The 23,944-nt window shown below is 36.2% G+C and overlaps 1 protein-coding gene across 3 annotated transcripts in view; it reads right to left on the bottom strand.

Annotated features, from left to right (window-relative positions):
- LOC116413750 (uncharacterized) overlaps positions 1 to 16,736 on the bottom strand; it is a 33,065-nt gene extending 16,329 nt beyond the window's left edge. For all 3 annotated transcript variants that reach the window (XM_031914462.2, XM_031914463.2, XM_031914464.2), the window contains exons 1-2: positions 16,346 to 16,736; positions 11,688 to 11,854 (exon numbers count right to left, since the gene is read on the bottom strand). In XM_031914462.2, coding sequence (XP_031770322.1) covers positions 11,688 to 11,854; positions 16,346 to 16,613 — 435 coding nt within the window. In that variant the 5' untranslated portion in view covers positions 16,614 to 16,736. The remainder of the gene's footprint in view (positions 1 to 11,687; positions 11,855 to 16,345) is intronic.
- Between the last annotated feature and the right edge of the window lie 7,208 nt (positions 16,737 to 23,944).

Raw genomic sequence — 23,944 nt, 5'->3', positions numbered from 1 at the left:
AATTGTCGTAGGTTGTATATTTTTTTTTTATATTTGTCACCTCATAACTCCGCCAGTTGTAAACCGATTTGGAAAACTAGTATTCTGTCTGAAACTATGCACTTTCAGATTGGTTTCGTAGAAATTTCATCAAAATCGTTCAAGTAGTTTAGTTTTAAAAGGAAAATAACTGCCAACACTATTGAAGTCTTTTCTAAGTGTCTTTTCTTTTGTAAAACGAGATCTTAAACTATTTATTCAAAACACACCTACTTTTTATTGGTTAATCTTTCGGTTTTGCCGGTCAAGCGTACATTGTTTTTAACTAACCGTCCATATAATTGTTTCAGACCAGTTTTTACTTTTAATTCGTCACGCTTCTGAGGTTTAGTTGAATCCGTATAAAAATTGTAAAAACAATTTGTCCCGTGTTCGAATCGCAAAAAAACTATGAGCGGATCTAACCAATAGATGTTTCTTTAATTTTATTAAATAATAAAATAAAATTAATTAATTAATTTATATTTGGATGGGAGATATTTGAGAAAAATTAAGATTAATTTTTTTATGCAACTTAGAATGGCAAACAAGCTGACGTCCCACCTGATGGAAAGTGGTAACCGTCGCCTATAGACGTGAGCAGTACCATGGACATAACAGAGTATACTGTTTCGCCCATGATACCTCTAATACGTTGCCATTCCTGTGGACTCAGGTGTTACTCCTGTGCACCCTGTTAATTCATTGCCATATTCCACCCTTTAAACCGAGGGGGGAAGGGATTGTTAGTAATGGGATTTAACTGACCCATTGCTAGCAATACATCCTATCAGGTCGACCTCTACGTGGTTCCCCTTGGTAACTATCGTGGTTAATTCTAGTGGAGTTCGTCGCGATAGACTAACTGACCTGCTTTCATAGTCATCTATCATCCCTCACTGGTGCCCCGCCAGCGTATACTGATAGCGTAGGCGGGGTTACCATAACATTATCACCTATTAAAAAAACCCTTTAAACCGAAACACAGCCATACAAACACAACTGCTTCACGGTAGAAACACGAATGGAACAGAGGTACCCAAGCAAACGACTTTTGTACAAAGTCTCCCTCTGGTATAAAAAACCAGTTATTTTAATCTAAAAATTAAAGTTAAAGAACCGATTTTGGGTAAAGTTTCTATAAGACTAATTTATTTGTATATCCTTTCATTAAAAAAAAATTAATCGGTTTACAACTGACCTCAGTCAATAACAGACCTCACAACTCATTGTGGTTACAAAAAAAAAACAATCGAATTGAGACCCTCTTTCTTTCGAAGTCGGTTAAATAGATGTCGCTTTCGCAAATCCCCTTTTGATAGTCATTCAAAAAATAAATCAACACTGACTCAATATATATTTATTGTGTATTAAAATTTATTTATTTATTCATTTAACTCTTTATTGCACCATAAATAAAAATATACAATGACAAGTGAATAATTCAAGTGAAATACAGTAACGTAAATACAGATTGAAATATACACATAAAGGTACAAAAGGCGGTCTTATCGCTTAGTGCAGTCTCTTACAGACAAAGTCTTACTTATTATATTTTTTTTTAATGAATATAATTCAAAAGTGACATGTTTATTACCTCTCTATTAAACAATAAAGACAGACGGACAAAAGAATTCTTGTCGATATTTAATCACATACATTATTATTATTGGGCGTAATGATATCATTTAATCAATGAATCATTTTTAAGTCGCTTTATTTGTAGTCGACCTTGAACCAAGTGGGCGTCCACGGTACTGCTCATATCTATAGGCGACGGTTACCACTTTCCATCAGGTGGGCCGTCAGCTTGTTTGCCATTCTAAGTTGCATAAAAAAAAATAAAGCTACATTATCACAAAGTAATACGGGCTGTGCTTAGTTTATTAAAAAAAAAAAAAAAAAAACTGTTGCAAAATGGCGCGAATAGCTAATTTAAAATATATTATTAATTATGAATGAACGTAGTAACTACATATTTATTATTTTTACAGATCTATTATTTTAACGCGCCACCTACCTACTTATGCTTTAATTCCTTCTACCCAACGGTTGTCTGGAAGAGATTGCTTAGCAATAAGACCGCCTTTTGTACTACACTATACGTATTGAAAATTGTTCAACAAATCATGTTATGTTGGTGCAATAAAGTGTTAAATAAATAAATAAATTGTAACATTTTTTTGATAACCGTCGTGTAGAAAAGATTTACTTTGCTAGCGCTAATTTGACGGTACGATCGACTATTTTTATTAGCTAATGGCGGCCATGAAAAAATATCCTTCTTGTACGAGGTACAATGTGCGACCACGTGATCGATTTTTTTTAATGGATGATAATGGAATGGTAACCCCACCCGCGCTATCGGTATACGCTGACGGAGCACCAGTGAAGGATGATAGGTGAGAATAAAGCAGGTCAGTTAGCCCATCGTGACGAATTCAACAAGAATTATTCACGATGGTTTCCAGGGGGAACCACGTGGAGGTCGACCTAATAAGGCATATTGCTAGCAATGCGGCTGTCAAACTCCATTACTAACAATTCCTTTCCCCCCAACCACGTGATCGATTCAATATGAATGGACCAATAGGTTCGTGAAGTAGCTGGAGTAACACGACCCGGTGAAAGTCAATGCATGCTCTCTATATTGGCTTTAAAATATTTTTGTATTGAACAAAAAACTCGCTGACAATGTGAATTCAATTATACATAGAACAGTTTCGGTTCGTGTAACCGCGATTGACGGTTTGTAGGGCGCTTTATAAATTAACTAGGTTTTATTTATTTATTTATTTAAGTTTTAATGCACATTTTAAATGAAATTCTATGTATAAGTCTGCCAGACTTAACACCGAATGGTGTTTTTTTTTGATGGGTGAAAATGGTATGGTAACCCCGCCTGCGCTAACGGGATACGCTGGCGGAGCACCAGTGAAGGGTGATAGATGAGAATGAAAACAGGCCAGTTAGTCCATCATGATGAATTCATCAGGAATTAATCGGAGAACCGCGAGGACGTCGACCTGGTTGGGTATATTGCTAGCAATGGGATTCTCAATCTCCATTACTAACAATCCCTTTCCCCCCACCGAATGGTGTTCTGTACCAGTCAACCATGAGGCAAGAGGGAAATTAAGTAGGCGGTGCATTTACTATTAAAATGTGTATGTATATATAAATACATACGTATGTCTATCTACACAAATATATGTATATAATATAAAACTTCAATTCTAATGATGACAAATTGGAACAGAAAAAAAGAGATTGCTTAGCAATAAGATCGCTTTTTATATTGAAAATTCTTTAAAGTTTTGTAATATTTATTTTTTATATAACTTAAAATGGCAAACAGTTACCATGGACATAACAGAGTATACTGTTTCGCCCATGATACCCCCCTATGCGTTGCCATTCCTGAGGACTCAGGTGTTATTCCTCTGTACCCTGTAAATTCACTGTCATATCGCATCCTTCAAATCGAAACAGCCATGTAAAAACAACTGTTTCACAGTAGAAACACGAAGGGGACAGAGTTACCCAAGCAAACGACTTTGAAGTCTTTGAAGAATATATATAAGAATATAGCAATATATATATACCGATTCTCAGACCTACCCAATATGCGCACAAAATTTCATAAAAAACGGTAAAGCCGTTTCGGAGGAGTTTGGTAATAAACACCGTGACACGAGAATTTTATATATAAGATATATATATATATATATATATATATATATATATATATATATATATATATATATATATATATATATATATATATATATATATATATATATATAATATTACCCAGCCCTAGTCTTCCTATTTTTGGAATCGACGCGTAGGTACGTAGTGACGTGCGTAACCCTAATTTTGGGGGGGGAAGGGATTGTTAGTAATGGATTTATTAATAAAAGGCTCTATTGCTAGCAATATACCCAAGCAGGTCGACCTCCACGTGGTTCTCCCTGGAAACCATCGTGTTAAATTCCAAGTGTATTCATCACGATGGGCTAACTGGCCTGTTTTCATTCTCATCTGTCACCCTTCACTGGTGCTCCGCCAGCGTATCCCGTTAGCACAGGCGGGGTTTACCATACCATTTTCACCCATAAAAAAAAACCCTAATTTTGTACCAAATACGCTCTATTTACTATAACTCGGACAGCGGCCTCTATATAATGTTGATGAATAGACGTTTTTTTTGGGCTATCATTTTACACCTCCATTGAGTCAGTGGTTTCAAAACTGTCAAAGTTCCTCTTCTATGTACAGGTACATGCATTGTGTGTCTCTTTTTGCGTACGGACCTATGGGAGTAATTGGTTTTTTGTATATATTTTATAAATTGCTATTTTTTATTTAGTTATGTGAAAATATAAAAAGTGGAATCTGTCACGACGCATTTTTGTAATAATCGCCTTATTTGAAAACGGGGTTATGAGCGAGACGCGCAAGCCGTTACGGGGTTCCGTATACGTTTTAAGTTTGTTAATTAATTGCACAATAAGTATATTTATGAATAAACCGTTGTCAGATCCGTGTAACAACTTATTTATTTGTACTTTACTAGCGACCCGCCCCGGCTTCACACGGGTGCACATTACATCGCATCACATTAGAAACTTTTAAAATTATCAGTGTTCCTCTACAATATTATGCATGTATTATACATATAAACCTTCCTCTCGAATCACTCTATCTATTAAAAAAAACCGCTTCAAAATCCGTTGCGTAGTTTTAAAGATTTAAGTGTACATAGGGACGGACAGACAGCGACAGCGACTTTGTTTTATACTATGTAGTGATGATAGTAACAGTATAAAAAAAATTACATCGTTATAATGTATATTAAATGAAGATGTACAACAGGCGAGCTTAACTCTGTAAGAGAGTTCTCTTCCAGCAAACCCTGAGTGGAATGGAGCGTTAATTACTAGCGGGCAGTATGTGTACAATAATAGGAGGAAACATTATAGATGTTTCTATTAAGAAATAATAAATATGTTGACATATATATAAAGTTTTTTTTTATACAACTCAGCATGGCAAACAAGCTGACGGCCCACCCGATGGAAAGTGGTAACCGTCGCCTATAGACATGAGCAGTACCGTGAACATAACAGAGTACACTGTTTCGCCCATGATACCCCCCATGCGTTGCCATTCATGACGACTCAGGTGTTAATCCTCTGTACCCAGTAAATTCACGTCATATTCCACCCTTCAAACCGGAACACACGAGTGTGATTAACGAGTGTTATTGAAAAAAGGAATGTTGCGTTGGTTTGGCTATTCGGAGAGGATGGATGAAAGAAGAATTACGAAAGAGATTTGTCGAGCGAGAATGAATGGTGATGTCGGTAGGGGCCGCCCTAGACGGACGTATGTCGACCAAACAGGCGACGTGCTGAAGAAGGGCCAAATTAAAAGTGCCCGTAACCGGCGAGCGTGTATGAAAAGATTGATGAATGTGGAGGAAGCGAAAGAGGTCTGTTTGAATCGAAGCATTTGGCGTTCCATTGTTTCTGCCTACCATAATGGGAGACAGGCGTGACAGATATGTATGTATGTATGTATGTTAACGAGTGCTACGATGATGATGACGTTTCTTTAAGATCCATTCCATACCTAATTACGCAACTTTTAAAATTATAAAATTATTCACAGTCTAGTATTATTCAATTAATTATAATTGTTTGCTTCATTTCATAACTGTATAACTATGTTAAAGTAAATGCTGTGAATACCTTTAACAGGCGTGTGCATTAATATTGTATTATATTTAATGTTTGTTATATATGTTATAATGCAATATGCCGTTAGTGTTCCTTTAAATAAATAAACAAATAAAGCGCCTGTTAATTTTTCTCAACGGAATTTTTCTTTGAATTGGCTATGAAAGAAATGAAAGTGACAGCTTCGCAAAATTTATTTGGATCGATTGTTTGACTACGGAACTCTAAAATACAGTCGTGATGGGCACGAATATTCATTTTTATATAACAGATTTTTTTTAATTTACTTTTTATAGCTTAACTGGGTTTGTCGTACTCTGTTTATTAGTGTTATATATATATATATATATATATATATATATATATATATATATATATATATATATATATATATATATATATAACACTAATTACTGCTTCATGTTTTGCTTTGGAGTTCTTCAAATACTTTTAAGCCATCAAAAATCAAATTTTCATCGACAGCTTAATAGCTAATAAGTGTATGTAATGTTGCATGATTAAAGTATTTGGTTCGTTGGTTTTTAGAGCGCTTTTTAAATAATCAATAAAAATTTTTGGAAATCATAAAATAGTTGTATTGAAAACTGACAGACACCTAATTAGAGTGGTGCAACACTCCGTCGTGAACGCTCTTATCCATAAAAGGTTTTACACATACCAGTTTTTTTTTCTTAATATACCAGAGAGAGACTGTACAAAAAAAGTTTTTTACTTGGACACCTCTGTCCCCTTCGTGTTTCTACCGTGAAGCAGTTGTGTTTGCATGGCTGTGTTTCGGTTTGAAGGGTGGGATATGGCGTGAACTTACTGGGTACAGAGGAATAACACTTGAATCCTCAGGAATGGTAACGCATAGGGGGTATCACGGGCGAAACGGTATACTCTGTTATGTTCATGGTACTGCTCACGTCTATAGGTGACGGTTACTGCTTTCCATCAGGTGGGCCGTCAGCTTGTTTGTCATTCTAAGTTGCATATATATTTATAATTTTATTTATTTATACTTTGTTACTAATTATATAACTACTAATAATTTATTATTAAAGCATATTTTTGCACCATACATGTTATGCTTTATATACAAACCCTATGGACATTTTCCCCTTTCGAGTTCTCAACGTTGACTGGAAGAAACCCCTTTCAAGGGGTTTCTTCCAGTCACCCAAGACAAGGGGGGAAGGGATTGTTAGTAATGGAGACTGAGAATCTCATTGCTAGCAATATACCCAACCAGGCCGACCTCCTCGCGGTTCTCTCTGGAAACTATCATGGTTAATTCCTGATGAATTCATCATGATGGGCTAACTGGCCTGTTTTCATTCTCATCTATCACCCTTCATTGGTGCTCCGCCAGCGTATCCCGTTAGCGCAGGCGGGGTTGCCATACCATTTTCACCCATCAAAAAAGAAACCCTTTAAGGGATAAGTCCGCTTGTGTACAGTTTTGTTATAACCTAATATTTATACTATAAGTAAATGTACAAAAACATATAAATAAGTAAATATTTATTTATTTATAAATTACTTACAGTGTAGTTAGCAATTTTTTAAAAATACATAATAAAATAGTAACATTGTCACACTTGGGTATGCAAAAATTATAGACGCTTTTAAAGTAAGTATATACTTTCCACGACATAGGATATTATAGGTATTTGATATTACGCATGATAAATTATCTTGACGCGAGAATCGAACCCACTATCGCTTGAACTAGTATATTCAGTTAATGTAGAATAGTTTTTTTTTTTATTTGCTTAAGTGCAAGTCACACTAAGAGCTGGACTAAGTGAATGTAAATTTGTTTAGTTGGAGAAATAGCTATTATTAGTGGGGACTAGCGGTCTATTTCTAGCTAGAAATATACCGTTAGCCATGGGACCTTCACGCAATCCTGGAAAATATCGCGGTCTTAAATTATATAGATAGAGTGTCTCCATTACTTTTCGAGAAAAGTGGGTCAACTTTTTCATACAATTTCGCGTGATAAATATGTAGTTATGAATGATTCCATTCCTGAGGACTCAGGTGTTATTCCTCTGTGCTCTGTAAATTCACGCCATATCCCACCCTTCAAACCGAAACAAACAGCCATGCAAACACAACTGCTTCACGGTAGAAACACGAATGGGACAGAGATGTCTAAGCAAATGACTTTTTTATAAAGTTTCCCTCTGGATCTTGATTTGGAAATACAGCGAAAGTGACGACTAAGTCACAGTTATTCGTGTTTCAACCGTGAAGCAGTTGTGTTTGCATGGCTGTGTTTCCGTTTGAAGGGTGGGATATGGCGTGAATTTACACAGTACAGAGGAATAACACCTGAGTCCTCAGGAATGGCAACGCATGGGGGGGTATCATGGGCGAAACAGTATACTCTGTTATGTATGGTACTGCTCATGTCTATAGGCGACGGTTACCACTTTCCATCAGGTGGGCCGTCAGCTTGTTTGCCATTCTAAGTTGTATATAAATATAATATATAAGAAATATTTGAATATAACATTATTTTATACAATTTTATGCGATATTGTTTATAACCGAGTCCAAATATGTCAAGTGTCATTTTGATCTATATGAGTATACTCTTCCAATAACGAATATATTAAAAGTATGTTATTTAAAAAATAATATTGGAAAATAGATATCCGACCAATATGGACGATGTCGGAATGCGTGATGACCTTTTTCCCGCCATTTATGTCCAGAGGAAACCAATACATAGATAGATAAATAAATAATTTAATACAGCACACAAATAACATTAGATACTGGTACATAACATAACAAAGAAAAAAAAACAAAACATATACTAAAAAAAAAATAAACAAAAAGAAAGTTACAACTCTTAGATTACGCTCAGGACATTATCCAAATGCAAAATTCGCTTTTCTTATGAAAAAAAAAAAGTTAATAATCCGAACTGTGATGTTTGTAACACATTGGACGATGTCCACCATATGATATCCGAATGTACGAAATACAAAAAACAAAGGGAAGTATTGATACAGAAATATATAGTCTCAATTTGACAGGAGATTGGTTTGTTTTCAAATATACTCGCAGAGCCACATTCCGGAATGGCAAAATCTTTAACTACTATATTTTTGTATCAATAATTCCCTTTATGAAAATAGACTACTAAGTTATTATGTATTATTTATTTATGTATAAATGTTTTAAGTATGTGAGGTATTTTTTAAAATTAGGGTACGATGAGGCTGTCATATCCTTATAGGATAAAAGCCTCTTAATAAAGGAGATAAAAAAAATAAGAAAGTACATAAAAGATAAAATGTAATTTTTCGCAAGTGTGCCACAGTGACACATAATGGTATCAACTCAGTGACTTAACTCAACTTATTGCTTAGATATACTGATGGATATCTGTATTACTCATGCTTAGTGCTCAGTCCCAAATCTTTACGGCATCACTACACGTTTATTTTTCATAATTTACTTTCTTTCAATATTGAATATGGACGAGCCTAGATTTTTTGCGGCGTGCACTCAAAATATGCCATTATTATCCATTTTAATGACAAAACCGTTCAGTAATTTGAATATGCAGTACTTTTTTTTTTAATATTACAAAAAAAAAAAGAAAAACGATAATTGCTTTTTCAATAACAACGAACAAAGTGGGCCTTTTCTGAGGCGACGAAAAAATGAATGTCTCGAGTGAAGGCGAATTTATCTTTTGATCACGCATATCTTTTTATGCGGCTGTCCGATTTTGATAGTTCCTTTTTTATTGGGTCGGGTGTATATTACAAATTTAAATAGTTACACTCCGTAAAAACAGGGTGTTCGGTCGTGACAAATTTAATGTCGACCAATAGTCTCGGTGTTCTTATTTTAAAACGAGCTATCCGTCTTCGTACAGATTGAATGATAGATACATACTCTTTATTGTTTCCTCCAAAAGATTACAATAGTAAACTTATTATAGATATAAACAATTACAAGAAATAATCACAATGAGAAAACAATGGGCGACCTTATCGCTAAGAGTGATCTCTTCCCGCCAACCTTTGGATGGAGAGGAGTAATTATAAACAATTTGGTGGGAGGCACGATGGAAAATTCTGTTAGTTTTAAATATGGGAGATGTAATACATATAATAATATAAATATTATCTCTGCTCATTATTATATATATATATATCGCAACAGGAATAGTAGCTAAAAATATTATAAACTACATAAATAAGCTAAATGCCAAAATTGACATCACAATCTTGCAAAAACAAGCAGCCATTCACACATCAAGCATACTCAGCAAAGTATTGGGAGATACCGTATTTGTACAAAACACACAAAATCATCACACTCAAGACACACACCGGTCACCAACCATCCAACAGGCAACTAACACACAACACTCAACAAACACACAACACTCAACAAACACACAACACTCAACAAACACACCAGATTCATACAACACAATTCATACACCAAAGACACAATCACTCACAAATTCAGTATACACTCTAAAGAGAAGGCGAGGTAGAAGACGGACATAAAAAAAAATAAAACTGGGGCATACGTACCTTTTTTCCTGTGGGTTACAGGACGGGGTATGTTTTTAAGCCGACATAAGTTGAGAAGGTGAAAACCAATTAAACCTTATATATATATATATATATATATATATATATATATATATATATATATATATATATATATATATATATATATATATATATACATACACACACATACATACATACACAATAACATATACATACACACATACATATACACATACATACATGCATATAAACGCCTACACAAATATATAAAAGTATATAAATACTGTTCACATGTATCAAAAAACCAGACATAAACATATTAAGAAGATGACAACTTGCTCAAATAAAAGTCCTTAAGTTTTGTTTTAAAACTAGCCAGACATGAATGAATATTTATTGGCAATGAATTTTTTTTTTATGGGTGAAAATGGAATGGTAACCCCGCCTGCGCTAACGGTATACGCTGGCGGAGCACCAGTGAAGGGTGATAGATGAGAATGAAAACAGGCCAGTTAGCACATCATGATGAATTCAACAGGAATTAACCATGATAGTTTCCAGGGGGAACCGCGAGGAGATCGACCTGGCTGGGTATATTGCTAGCAATGGGATTCTTAGTCTCCATTACTAACAATCCCTTTCCCCCCGGCAATGAGTATTTATTTGGTTGGTAGAATTTTCAAAAATAGTGATTTATGTTAGCCGTTTTTACTGTAGCTTTTTATAGGTGAAAAGATTTACAATAATCGAACGGTTGGCACAAGGCTCCGAGCAGCGATCTAATAATTTGCCTATAGATGCCTCGTTTAGAAGTGAAATACGTGTCGCAAAACGGGCGTGGACGGAATGACAGCCGGAGATTAAAGTCTAACATGAAGGATATTAGTTCTAGTTATTGTATAACATTTAGTAGTCGCTAAACGTGCGTGGACGTAATGGCAGTCGAAGATTGAAGGCTAACATGGAAGGCTGTAGAGCTTCTGGTAGTCGATAAATGTGCGTGGACGAAATAACAGTCGGAGATTGAAAATAGATATCCGATAAGCTAAAGATTAGCGTTTTTAATTTTTATTAAAACTAAATTATTTTTTTCCTTTTTTTTTTGCAGATATCAAATTTATGGCAAAGGAAATCTGACTTTATCAACTGATTTCTTCTAATAAAAGTAACAAATTTTCTTTTTCTTACTTTTTTTGCAGATATCAAGAAAAGATGCTAGAAAAGATTAGGGATTCTTACTAAAACTTTAGTAACGTAACTCAAGGTGTAAAAAAAATCTTTGGTCGCGTGCGCTGCGGAAACTATTGGTGATAGAACAAAAGTATGTTTTACAAAGGAAATATTGTAATCTGATCTCATTACTGACCTTGGCCGAACTGGCGGCTATCTTGAACACGAGGAGTGCTAGCCCGATGGCGACCGCCTTCGCCGTCAGGATGGTGGTGAGGACCGTCCATGCTGACGTCATCCCCAGGTGGAAGATGACCGGTAGGGTGGCGAACGCTAGCTTCTTTATATTCCGGCCCTCTGTAACTAAATACATCAATACTAAATGTTATATTAAAAAAAAAATAAGTGGTTCTTCTACCAGTTTTAATGGATGAAAATGGAATGGTAACCCCGGCTGCGTTATCGGTATACACTGGCGGGGCACCAGTGTTAGATATATGATAGGTTGGGATGAAGGTAGGCCAATTGGCCAATCGTGAAGAATTTGACAAGAATTAACCACGATGGCTTCCAGGGGGAACCTTGATAGCCAAAAAAGAAACAAACAATTTGGTCTTTCATCATTCAATCATCATCATCAAATCGTCATTACTAACAATATCTTTCCCCTTATCGCAATGGGTGATGATAAATGTACAGAAGACTCCAATATATATATCCAGGTTGTCTGTAAGTCAAGTTGTCTGTAAGAGATTGCTTGTAGCGATAAGGCCGCCTTTGGTATATGCACATTCTGTATAAATACTCCTTGTATACATCTCTACTGTGCGCAATAAAGAGTTTATTATTATATAGATATTGGGGGGGGGGGGGGAAGGAAAAAAAAGAATGTAGCTTTCTAATGGTGAGAGAATTTTTTAAATCGACGATGTAGTTTTTGAGTTTATTCATTACAAACAAACACACATATACACAAAAATACAAATCTGTCCTCTTTATAATATTAGTGTAGAAAAAAAATTCAATCTGCTGCAATCATCTCAACGCCAAAAAATTATTTGAACGGTAAGCAGAAAGTATGAGCACGTCAAAACCGCAGATGTTTGTCTGAACAAACATCTGCGGTTTTGACAGACATAAACATATTAAGAAGATGACAACTTGCTCAAATAAAAGTCCTTAAGTTTTGTTTTAAAACTAGCTAGACATGTATGAATATTTATTGGTAATGAATTTTTTTTTGCTGGGTGAAAATGGTATGGTAGCCCCGCCTGCGCTAACGGGATACGCTGGCGGAGCACCAGTGAAAGGTGATAGATGAGAATGAAAACAGGCCAGTTAACCCATCATGATGAATTCATCAGGAATTAACCATGATAGTTTCCAGGGGGAACCGCGAGGAGGTCGACCTGGTTAGGTATATTGCTAGCAATGGGATCCTCAGTCTCCATTACTAACAATCCCCTTCCCCCGGCAATGAATATTTATTTGGTTGAAATTACAAAAAAAAAAATAAAAAAAAAAACAAAAGTTGCAAATTGGCAAGGGAAGGCATAGACAAAACAGGCCGGTCTGCGTTCACGTGACCCGAACCTGTCAACTTTTTACAAGTCTCGTGACATGCCCCCTGGTAGTGGAACTGGGAAGTAACGGTTATAATAATGAGCGGCAAGTCTATCGGATTACGTTATATTATAACGTAATAATAAGTAACGGGATAATTTTTATATTATTATATGTATCACATCTCCCATATTTAGAACTAACAAAATTTTTCATCGTGCCTCCCATCAAAGTGTTTATAATTACTCCTCTCTATCCAAAGGTTGCCTGCAAGAGATCGCTCTTAGCGATAAGGTCGCCCATTGTTTTCTCACTGTGATTATTTCTTGTAATTATTTATATTTATAATAAGTTTACTATTGTAATCTTTTGGAGGAAACAATAAAGAGTATCTATCTATCTATTTATAACTACAACAGTAAATATTTAACTTTGAAGTTATAAAATGGATTAAAAAAGGTAATAATGTAGTATTAATACCATAAACAAAAGAACTCTATGATACAAATAAGACTTCTATCGTTGGAATATCATTAATTTTGATTTATAATTAAAAATTGTGTCCCACAACAAAACTAACTTCAGTTCTGACGAAACCAGTTATTTTGATCTAAAATTTACATTACTGAATCGATTTTGAGAAAACTTCTATAGGATCAATTTGTAAGTGTGTACTTTCAGATGATAAAAGAATTTTCCAAATCGGTCCACAATTGACGGAGTTATGAGATGACAAACATAAAAAAAAATACATCTGAATTTAGAACTTAGTTCTTTTTGAAGTAGGATGAAAAAAAGCCATAAATTAACAAATAAATACTTATTACACGTCGCGGGAGCTCAGACATAGAATAGGCCACCTCTTTCTTTCCCGTGGGTGTCGCAAGAGGCGACTAGGGGAACTTAACGGGCGAGGGAATCTCTTAAAACATCACCAAAGGCCTGACTGCGGTTTTCAGCCCGCCTGCCAAGCGTTTGCCACGCTTGGCAACTACACACTTGGTACTAGTAAAATGCCCCATATATTTTCCACTCCAGGAGTTTGGAAAGATCTTCCAATGCAGCTGTGAAGTTTTGGGGATACGACATCGCCCTGTTTTACACCTTTCTGCACTGGGACGGGTTTCGTACTCCGGTTCTGTATTCGGATAGACAACCTTTTTTTTATACAACTTAGAATGGCAAAAAAGTGGTAACCGTCGCCTATAGACATGAGCAGTGCCATGGACATAACAGAGTATACTGTTTCGCCCGTGATACCCCCCATGCGTTGCCATTCCTGAGGACTCAGGTATTATTCCTCTGTATCCAGTAAATTCACTGCCAGAAATTCACCCTTTAAACCGAAACACAGCCATGCAAACACAATTGATTCACGGTAGAAACACGAATGGGACAGAGTTACCCAAGCAATCGACTTTTGTACAAAGTCTCCCTCTGGTGACGATAATACTTATACATTGATGCATTTTTTTTATTTTTTATGAGCAAATTATAGTAAATTCTATGGGCGTATTAATAACAAAACCAAACACAATGATTTTTAGAATGTTTATTTGTTTGTCCGTACGTTTGTGCACGCTAGTCTCAGAAATCGCTTAACCGATTTGAATGCGGTTTCCACTAATGTGTTGCGGTTTACTCCACTTAACATTTAGTGTTTGTTTTATTTCAATCGGTTCATAAATAAAAAAGTTATATCAATCTAAAGAGTCACATATAAAATGCTATAAAATAACCGATCAGTTGAATTGGTTGTAACTTTACGAAGGTATTAGGTACGTAATTATCGTTTAAGTATATAATACAATATAAGACCGGACTCGTGGGGAGTTCCAATGGGAATGATATACGGGAATTACATAGTTAGGAGCGGGCATCACCGCGGATAATTTTTTTCATTGTATGCATTGATTTTTGAAAATTCTGTCTACTCGAGCGAAGCCGGGTCGGATCGCTAAGCTAGGATTAATAAATAAATAAATAAATATATACGGACAAATCACACAGATTGAGCTAGCCCCAAAGTAAGTTCGAGACTTATGTTATGAGATACTAACTCAACGGTACTATATTTATAATAGATACATATATAGACATCATGCAAGACCCAGGCCAATCAGGAAAAGATCGTTTTCCATCATGACCTGGCCGGAGATCGAACCCGGGGCCTCCACGTCGCAGGCAGGCGTGTTGACCGCTGCGATACGGAGGACGACGATAGTTAATAATTTAATATTAGCGATTCGCTCCAGTAATCCACGGGTAGACAGAAAGATAAAATCATATTTTACATTATTGTAGACATTTTTAATTACTTTTTTTTTTATTATAGCCTTAAATTATATAGATAGAGTGTCCCCATACAAATACTTCGAGAAAAACGTGTCAACTTTTTCATACAATTTTGCGTGATAAATAGTTACGAGTGATTCCTCTACAACTTCTAAATTTATTTTGTCTTATAAATTCTGCACCTTTACAATGCGTAAACACTCATTTTATTTATTTAAACAATACGTCAAGATATATTGTGTACGTAAGTATATAGAACACTGATAAAAACAACGAGTCAGCTAATTTGACAATTAGCTGACAAAATGTTGACCCGTTTTTTGAGACTCAATTCTCTATACAATCTAAGAGTAGTACAAAATAAAAAATAAAAAAAAAAGATTGAACGTTTTAATTTGTTGGTAGATTACACTGTCTTAGTTTTCTGATAATTTTAATAAAATTTGATATATAGATAGATAACCTTTATTACCAGTATTAAGAAAATAAAAAAATAAAACATTAAAAAGAAAAAAAAAAGAACAATTAATGTTGCTGGTAATAGGAGCCGCCTCAGCTGTTGCTACATATGTACAGCTCCAGCGAGATGTGCCTATATAGCGCTGATTTTCAGGCGGCCCCTTAACTCCTTAACTCCTCAAATACATAAAATATTACAATTTGGTTACCCTATAATTTTTTTTTATACAACTTAGAATGGCAAACAAGCTGACGGCCCACCTGATGGAAAGTGGTAACACTCGCCTATAGACATGAGCAGTACCATGGATATAACAGAGTATACTGATTCGCCCATGATACCCCCCATGCGTTGCCATTCCTGAGGACTCAGGTGTTATTACTCTGTACCGTGTAAATTCACGCTATATCCCACCCTTCAAACCGAAACACAGCCATGCAAACACAACTGCTTCACGGTTGAAACACGTATTGGATTCAATATCATTCACATCTATTGAAATTTAAGATAAAATATTATGATTTTTAAACACTTACTTTTGCCAATATTGTCAACTTTAGACTTAAGTTCCTCATAGTGCAGCATCCTGCCAACTTCACTGTCCTTCAATAGGTTATCATTGAATGTTTCCAAGCAATTAGTTAAATAACCGGCATACTCATTATATTTTAAATCGAGCGTTTGTTCAACGGCGTTCATGATACCGGCCGCGTCCATTTCTTTTAATTCGTTCTCAGCGCGCACCACTAGTGTCAGACCGTAGACGAAAAAGAAAAAAGTCGAAACGTTTCGCGCCATTTTCATGTTCGAATTTTAAATTTTGATTTTTAGGAACGCGTTTAAGAGCTCCCGTTTCGAACTTGTGACTGCTCAATTTGTTAGAACGTAGCGTTAAAAGTGTACTATGCATGCCTTTTTTTCTATACGAGCGGCCATTACGCCTGGACCCCCGATAACGCGATGTCGTTCGCTTGCAGTGGACAATCCGCAAGGAATGAGGGGGGTACGGGGGCTCTAGTAAAACTGGTTGATTTAATGTAGTTCAAAATTTTGACTTCTTTTTATTACCGGCCAGCTGTATGCCAAACAATTTTAAACCGTAAGACAGTGTTGTTTTAAAACTATTTTTTATCGAACTCGACTGGACGGTGATTATTTGATATTTTTTTGTGTGTTGTATTAAAGCAGATCTTATTCGAAATTATAACTGGTTTACATTTGTCAATGCATGGTGCAATCTTTATTGGACCTTACATATAAAAATAGACAATTAACATCCTATCAGCAGGAGGGAAAGGGATTGTTAGTAATGGAGACTGAGAATCCCATTGCTAGCAATATACTCAACCAGGTCGACCTCCTTGCGGTTCCCCCTGGAAATTATCATGGTTAATTCCTGATGAATTCATCATGATGGGCTAACAGGCCTGTTTTCATTCTCATCTATCACCCCTCACTGGAGCTCCGGCAGCGTATACCGTTAGCGCAGGCGGGGTTACCATACCATTTTCACCCATAAAAAAAAACATCCTATCAGCCGTAAATTGTTCGCCATTGAACATGGCTTATGTTTTTTTTTATAGGTGATAATGGTATGGTAACCCCGTCTACGCTATCGGTATACGCTGGCGGGCACCAGTGATAGATGACTGATGAGGATGAAAGCAGGTCACGGAAGCAAGCAAGAGAAGGAAAGCAGGAAATCAGGAACTAACCATGATAGTTTCCAAGGAGAACCGCGAGGAGTTCGACCTTGTTGGGTATATTGCTAGCAATAGGATTCTCAGTCTCCATTACTAACAATTCCTTTCCCCCCAGCACTTAGGTGTTATTCCTCTGTACCCTGTAAATTCACGGTAGAAACATAATAGGCGATCTATCGTAAATCGATCGCGCAGTGATTGCTAAAAATTTAATATATAAGTACTTAAAAGGTTTGCCTTATTTTTGTAATATTTCCACATGTCTTCAGGATAAGTTTTTTGTACTTTTTTTTTTATTGGGTGATAATGGAATGGTAACCCCGCCCGCGCTATCGATGTACGCTGGCGGGGCACCAATGATAGATGACAGATGAGGATGAAAGCGGGTCAGTTTAGCCCATTGTGATGAATTCCACTAGAATTAACCTCGATGGTTTTCAGGGAGAACCGCGTGGAGGTCGACCTGACAGGGTGTATTGCTAGCAATGGTTCAGTTAGACCCCATTACTAACAATCACTTTCCCCCCTCCAGCTTTTTGTACTTAGGTACCGTTGTCATAATATTAGCTGTTAACAGTCCACTGCTGGACATAGGACTCCCTTATAAAGGAGCGTATTACCAGTAGATAGAGTCGAGAGTACAGAGTAGAGAGAGAGTATAGTACCAACGATAATTGTTAAAAAACAAGAATGAAAAAGAAAAAAAAATTCTGGTTGCTGAAGCCGCCTCACCTGTTGCTAAACATGCACACCTCCAGCGAGATGTACCTATACAGCGCTGATTTTGAGTAGTTGTAACGCTTGGCAGGTAGGTTGGCAACCGTAGTTAGGCTTTGGTAATATTTTAAAAGGGTCGCTGCTGCCCATCCCTCGGACATTAAGCTCTCTTTGTGGCCTCTAGACACTATTATGGAAAAGAAAGGGTTTGGCCCATTCTATGTCAGGACCACACAGCTTACGTCTGATGTCTAATAGTAGTAAAAATCTAAAATCGCCATGTGTGCCCCGGCATAGAATGGGTCGCTCCTACCTTTCCCGTGGGTGTCGTAAGAGCCGACTAAAGGAGGGCGAGGGATGACCAGTAGCGTCCCTCTTAGAACATCTCTAAATGCCTGACTGCAGTTGCCAACCCACCTGCCAAGCGTGGCAACTAATGGCGAAACTCCCCTTATGGGGAAGGCTTATGTCCAGCAGTGGACAGTTAACGGGTGAAATAATACTAATAATAAGCAAGGTTTAACAAGGTATCGGATTGTATTCTTGGGAATTGTTTGAAACGAATCCCACAGCCACCTTCTATCATCGCAGTGCTCTCTATCGACAGGGAGTTCATCCTCACACGCTTGAAGCTAAACGGTCACGTACAGTGCGGTTTCAAAGGAATGTTCCCCCGCGAACACTCAGGCTGTGGAATGAACTCCTTGCCGAGGTTTTCCCTAGAAACTACAGCATGGGGTTCTTCAAAAAGGGTATATTTCCCACTCATTCTTCTTCCTATTATTCTAAATCCTTGACTTATTTTTAGTAATGGAGACTGAGAATCCCATTGCTAGCAATATACCCAACCAGGTCGACCTCCTCGCGGCTCTCCCTGGAAACCATCATGGTTAATTCCTGATGAATTCATCATGATGGGCCAACTGGCCTGTTTTCATTCTCATCTATCACCCTTCACTGGTGCTCCGCCAGCGTATCCCGTTAGCGTAGGCGGGGTTACCATACCATTTTCACCCATCGAAAAAAAAATCCTTGACTGTTCAGGCAGTTCGCCTGTGGAACTCTCTGCCTACCCCTATTCGGTGCGCTCAAACTCTTACTAGCTTCAAAACCTCTGTTAAATCCTACTACCTCTCACTTTACTTCTACTACTTTCTCACGTACTATTTTCCTGTGTTCTCTCTTCGTTTTCCTTCGTCATTTTTTTTCTGTTGTATGTGTGCTGTTAAGTATGTGTATGTTATGTATATATTTGATTGTGTATATATTATATATGTATGTGTATGTATGTATGTATATATGTATGTATATGACAATATTTATATAATAGTGTGCCAGCTATCCTTTGTCTTTTACTCAATGTCCTCTACCCAAAGGTTGTCTGGAAGAGATTGCTCAGCGATAAGGCCGCCATTTGTATCACTTCTCATTAATATTTACTGTACTTGTTATTTCTCTGTTTACTTGGTGCAATAAAGTGTAAAATAAATAAAGATTAAGGTCTCTCCAGGGTTGTCAACGCGCACGTGACACCCCTAGTGTTACAAGCGTCTATAGGCTACAGTGACCGTTTACTACCAGACTGGCTGTATGCTTGTTTGCCACATTCGTGGTAAAAAAAAAGAAAGGTAACGAATAAGTCGTTTAAGAGAACATTTTTTTTGTGTCAAAAAGAATCAATCACGTAGTTTAAACGTGTCAGAGAATACTTTGTAATACCAATATCAGTAATTAATGGTATAAATAAAATGCTGTGATTATATTGGTGTGGTTCTCTACAAAAAGTGTACTTAATTAGTGGCACAATGGGGCACGATCAGTGAGGGACCGCCCGATGGAATAAATAGGCGGCCTAGTAAGGCTTCCGATGAAAAAATGGTAACAAACACACCGCTGATGGGGTTCGACACAGACGTACAGTTGGAATAGATGTAGCAGATGAGTTACAATTTTAATCGTGACACAAATAATATTGAATTGGAATATTACTGTTCCATTTTTTTTTATTTGTTTTTTTTTTTTATTTTTTTAAGTTTTTTTTTTATACAACTTAGAATGGCAAACAAGCTGACGGCCCACCTGATGCTAATTAACCTAATAACATAGTGACATTGACTTAGTTTGAAATTTAAATTGTATTTTTAATTTTGTTTGACATTTCTATCATTTTTATTATTTATAATAGATTTATTGACTGGTTATAATGCATGACCAGAGTGTGCACTTGGTACTAGTAGTGATTCATAGTATAATGTAGTAAATAATTGAAAATTATATATATAATGTACCTGTATAAAATGGCCTATCTGTAGATAAATTCAACAATTAATATTTGCACGCCATTCGATGTGGCGAAACATAATGGACAATCTTAATATAAACTTTACAAATGCAACACCTTTTCTACAGTGTTTCGAGCAAATAAATTTCAAATAAATTTCATTTTATAACTGTTATATTAAATGACACTTATATATATATATATATATATATATATATATATATATATATATATATATATATATATATATATATATATATATATATATATATATATATATATATATAATATATTATATAATACTGGAATTAAGAACACTCATATTAACATTCCGATATTGGTTATACCAGTCCGATATTGGAATGAGTAATAACCTTTTATCCGGCCTCAATATGCAAAGGAATCTAATATATAGATATCAGAGCAATACCGATATTCCTATGCCTAATTTCAATTGTTTAAAGTGGATAATTAGCATGTTAACAATATATTAATGCGTCATCTATTTGCATCGATGTCTGTGGTAACATTATGTTATTAAATAGAAAAAGCATTACTTTTTTCTCTATCTACGACACTGTTCTCAATGACCGAGCTAGTCGAATGGTGAATCTTATCAGATCATGTTTCATGTACTCTGAACTTTTACTCTCGCCGAAAACACCAGAGGGAGACTTTGTACAAAAGTCGTTTCCTGGGCACCTTTTTTTTTATACAACTTAGGATGGCAAACAAGCTGACGGCCCACCTGATGGAAAGTGGTAACCGTCGCCTATGGACATGAGCAGTACCGTGGACATAACAGATTGTACTGTTTCGCCCATGATACCCCCCCATGCGTTCCCATTCCTGAGGACTCAGGTGTTATTCCTCTGTACCCAGTAAATTCACGCCATATCCCACCCTTCAAACCGAAACACAGCCATGCAAACACAACTGCTTCTCGGTAAAAACACGAATTGGACAGAGGTCGTACAAAAGTCGATTGCTTGGGTACCTCTGTCCCATAAAACAAAATTATCACGGCACATTATCATTGTTTATTTTTAATTTACCTATTTACGTGATTCACAGCCGCGCCTGACTCTCTCCATACATAAATGTTGACACCAACACGCTATTGTGAACTAAACGTGCCTCTTTTGAGGTATTTACATCAATCACAAAGGTAATAAATACTTTATCACTATAAAAGTTCCACACTTTCTCTCTTCGTTCATTTTATACGTGCTTGCCAATTAAATGTTTCACTGCTATTAACATAAGACGTCCACTGCTGGCCATAGGATTCCCCTTAAAGGTTTTGCCAATAGCTGCCATGCTTTACGCTCACCAGAGGGAGACTTTGTACAAAAGTCGTTTGCTTGAGTACCTCTCTACCAATCGTGTTTCAATCGTCAAACACCTGAGTCCTCAGCAATGGCAACGCATGGGGGGTATCATGGGCGAAACAGTATACTCTGTTATGTCCATGCTACTGCTCATGTTTACAGGCGACCGTTATCACTTTCCATCAGGTGGGCCGTCAGCTTGTTTGCCATTCTAAGTTGTATAAAAAAAAATCCACAATATTGTACACCGCTCTACCCGCTGACGTTGATGCTCCTTTCCACTTTGCGTGTAGCTGGAAGAGAACTCTATTAGAGTTAAGCTCGCCTTTGTACATTTGATTACCACTGTCATATTTTTATAAATAAATGGTGTGTACAATAAAGTATTAAATAAATAAAAATAAATAAATAAGAATCAAAACAGATTATATTTGAATGGATACGTGATTCAAATGTTGCCAGTATTGCATTATAAATCTTTTAATTACCACACTCTTTATTCACAAATGGCAACCCAGCGGGCCATTAGCGTCGCTCATTCATAGCACAGATAATGTAATATATAGTTAGGTTAGTAGTTGCAAGTTAAATAAAACTAGTGATGTGCCGAGTTAAATTGATTCGATTATTGGGGTCGATTAAAGGCGCCATTTTAAATCTGGAACTAAAATTTTAATTTGTTATCACAGTGAAATCTTTGTTCTGAGGACCAAAATGGACTAATTTTGTAATAGATTTAAATATAATTTATTATAATTTTTATTACTATTATTATATCGTCTACTACAGCACTTGAGCTTCCTCCATAGGTTGCCATAAAGAACGGTCCTGAGTTACTTATTCCACCGACTCCCTGCAATGCATTTGAGATCGTCGCACCATCTAGTGGAGGGTCATCCTACGCTGCGTTTGCCTGTACGGAGTCGCCCCTCAAGAACGTTTCTTCCTCATCAGTTGTCAGTTTTCCGAGCTACGTGACCAGCACATTGCCATTTCAGGTTGCTAATCCTATGGGCTATGTTGGTTACTTTAGTTCTTTTGCGGATATCCTCGTTCCATTGCACGCTGAGTAATTTGAAGCTTTTACCTATGGGCAATCGTGTAGGACCAGGTTTCGGTTCCATAAATCATCAATTTTGTATGGCTCATACAAACAGTTCATGTGAAAGGGTTGAATCTTGTGGAGAAAGATGCGTGTAATAGAAAAGCTGATACCGAATACTGTCATATAATGGGGAAAACGAAGCAGAAGAAGAAGCAGACTCGAATATCCATATATGTAAGTACTTGGACTTGTATTTTTACTTTAATTTAAATAATTTAAACTTAACTTTTGCATGCCTTTGTATAAGACGAATTGTGTAGCATTACAATAATTTAATATTACTCTCCAATTATCTTTCCCCTCTCACCGTACTGGTTACGCTTCAAACTCTTTTCTCCTACATTCTTCACGACTCTGGAACGCGCTTCCTGACGCCATTAAGAGATTACCGACTAAACCGTCATTCAAAAAAAGCGTTCACGCTCACTTTCTTACTTTATCCGAGCAGTAAGTGCTTTATATTATTCTCAATTTCGTGCATAATATAGTATATATCATATATGTGTAAGTATATTTGTTAATCATATATATTTAATCGTTTATATATGTAATTTTAGTATGTATGTATAGCAATAATTAGTAGTATCGCATTCGAGTATTCTGACACTTCCCTATGGTTGACTGGGAGAGAATGCTTTTAGCATTAAGTCCGCCATGTACACATATTTGTACTAATGAATAAATAAAATAAATTTAAGTCCATTTGTACAGAATACATTTCGAGCAAATAAATGATTATTAATAAAAAAATACTCGAATATTTCTCAGAGTTTTTTAACTCGAGTTTGAGTATTCGATTGTTTCATATGAATACTAAAATATTCGAATACACATACGACATATTATGTGTCGATTCGGCACATCACTAAATTAAAAGCGAGAAAAAAAAAGTAGTACAAATTACAAAATGGCTGCAGATGAGTGACAGCAATCTAGTTTTTATTAGTTTGCCGTCAAAACTGGTATGTAGAGTGGTTACCACTGACCATTCAAGTTAG

The sequence above is a fragment of the Galleria mellonella genome, unplaced genomic scaffold (assembly GCF_026898425.1).
Source record: "Galleria mellonella isolate WM207_F2 unplaced genomic scaffold, CSIRO_AGI_GalMel_v1 utg424, whole genome shotgun sequence".
NCBI classification, from domain to species: domain Eukaryota; kingdom Metazoa; phylum Arthropoda; class Insecta; order Lepidoptera; family Pyralidae; genus Galleria; species Galleria mellonella.
The sequence above is the reverse complement of the archived record's forward strand: the minus strand, read 5'-3'. Positions and strand labels throughout refer to the sequence as shown.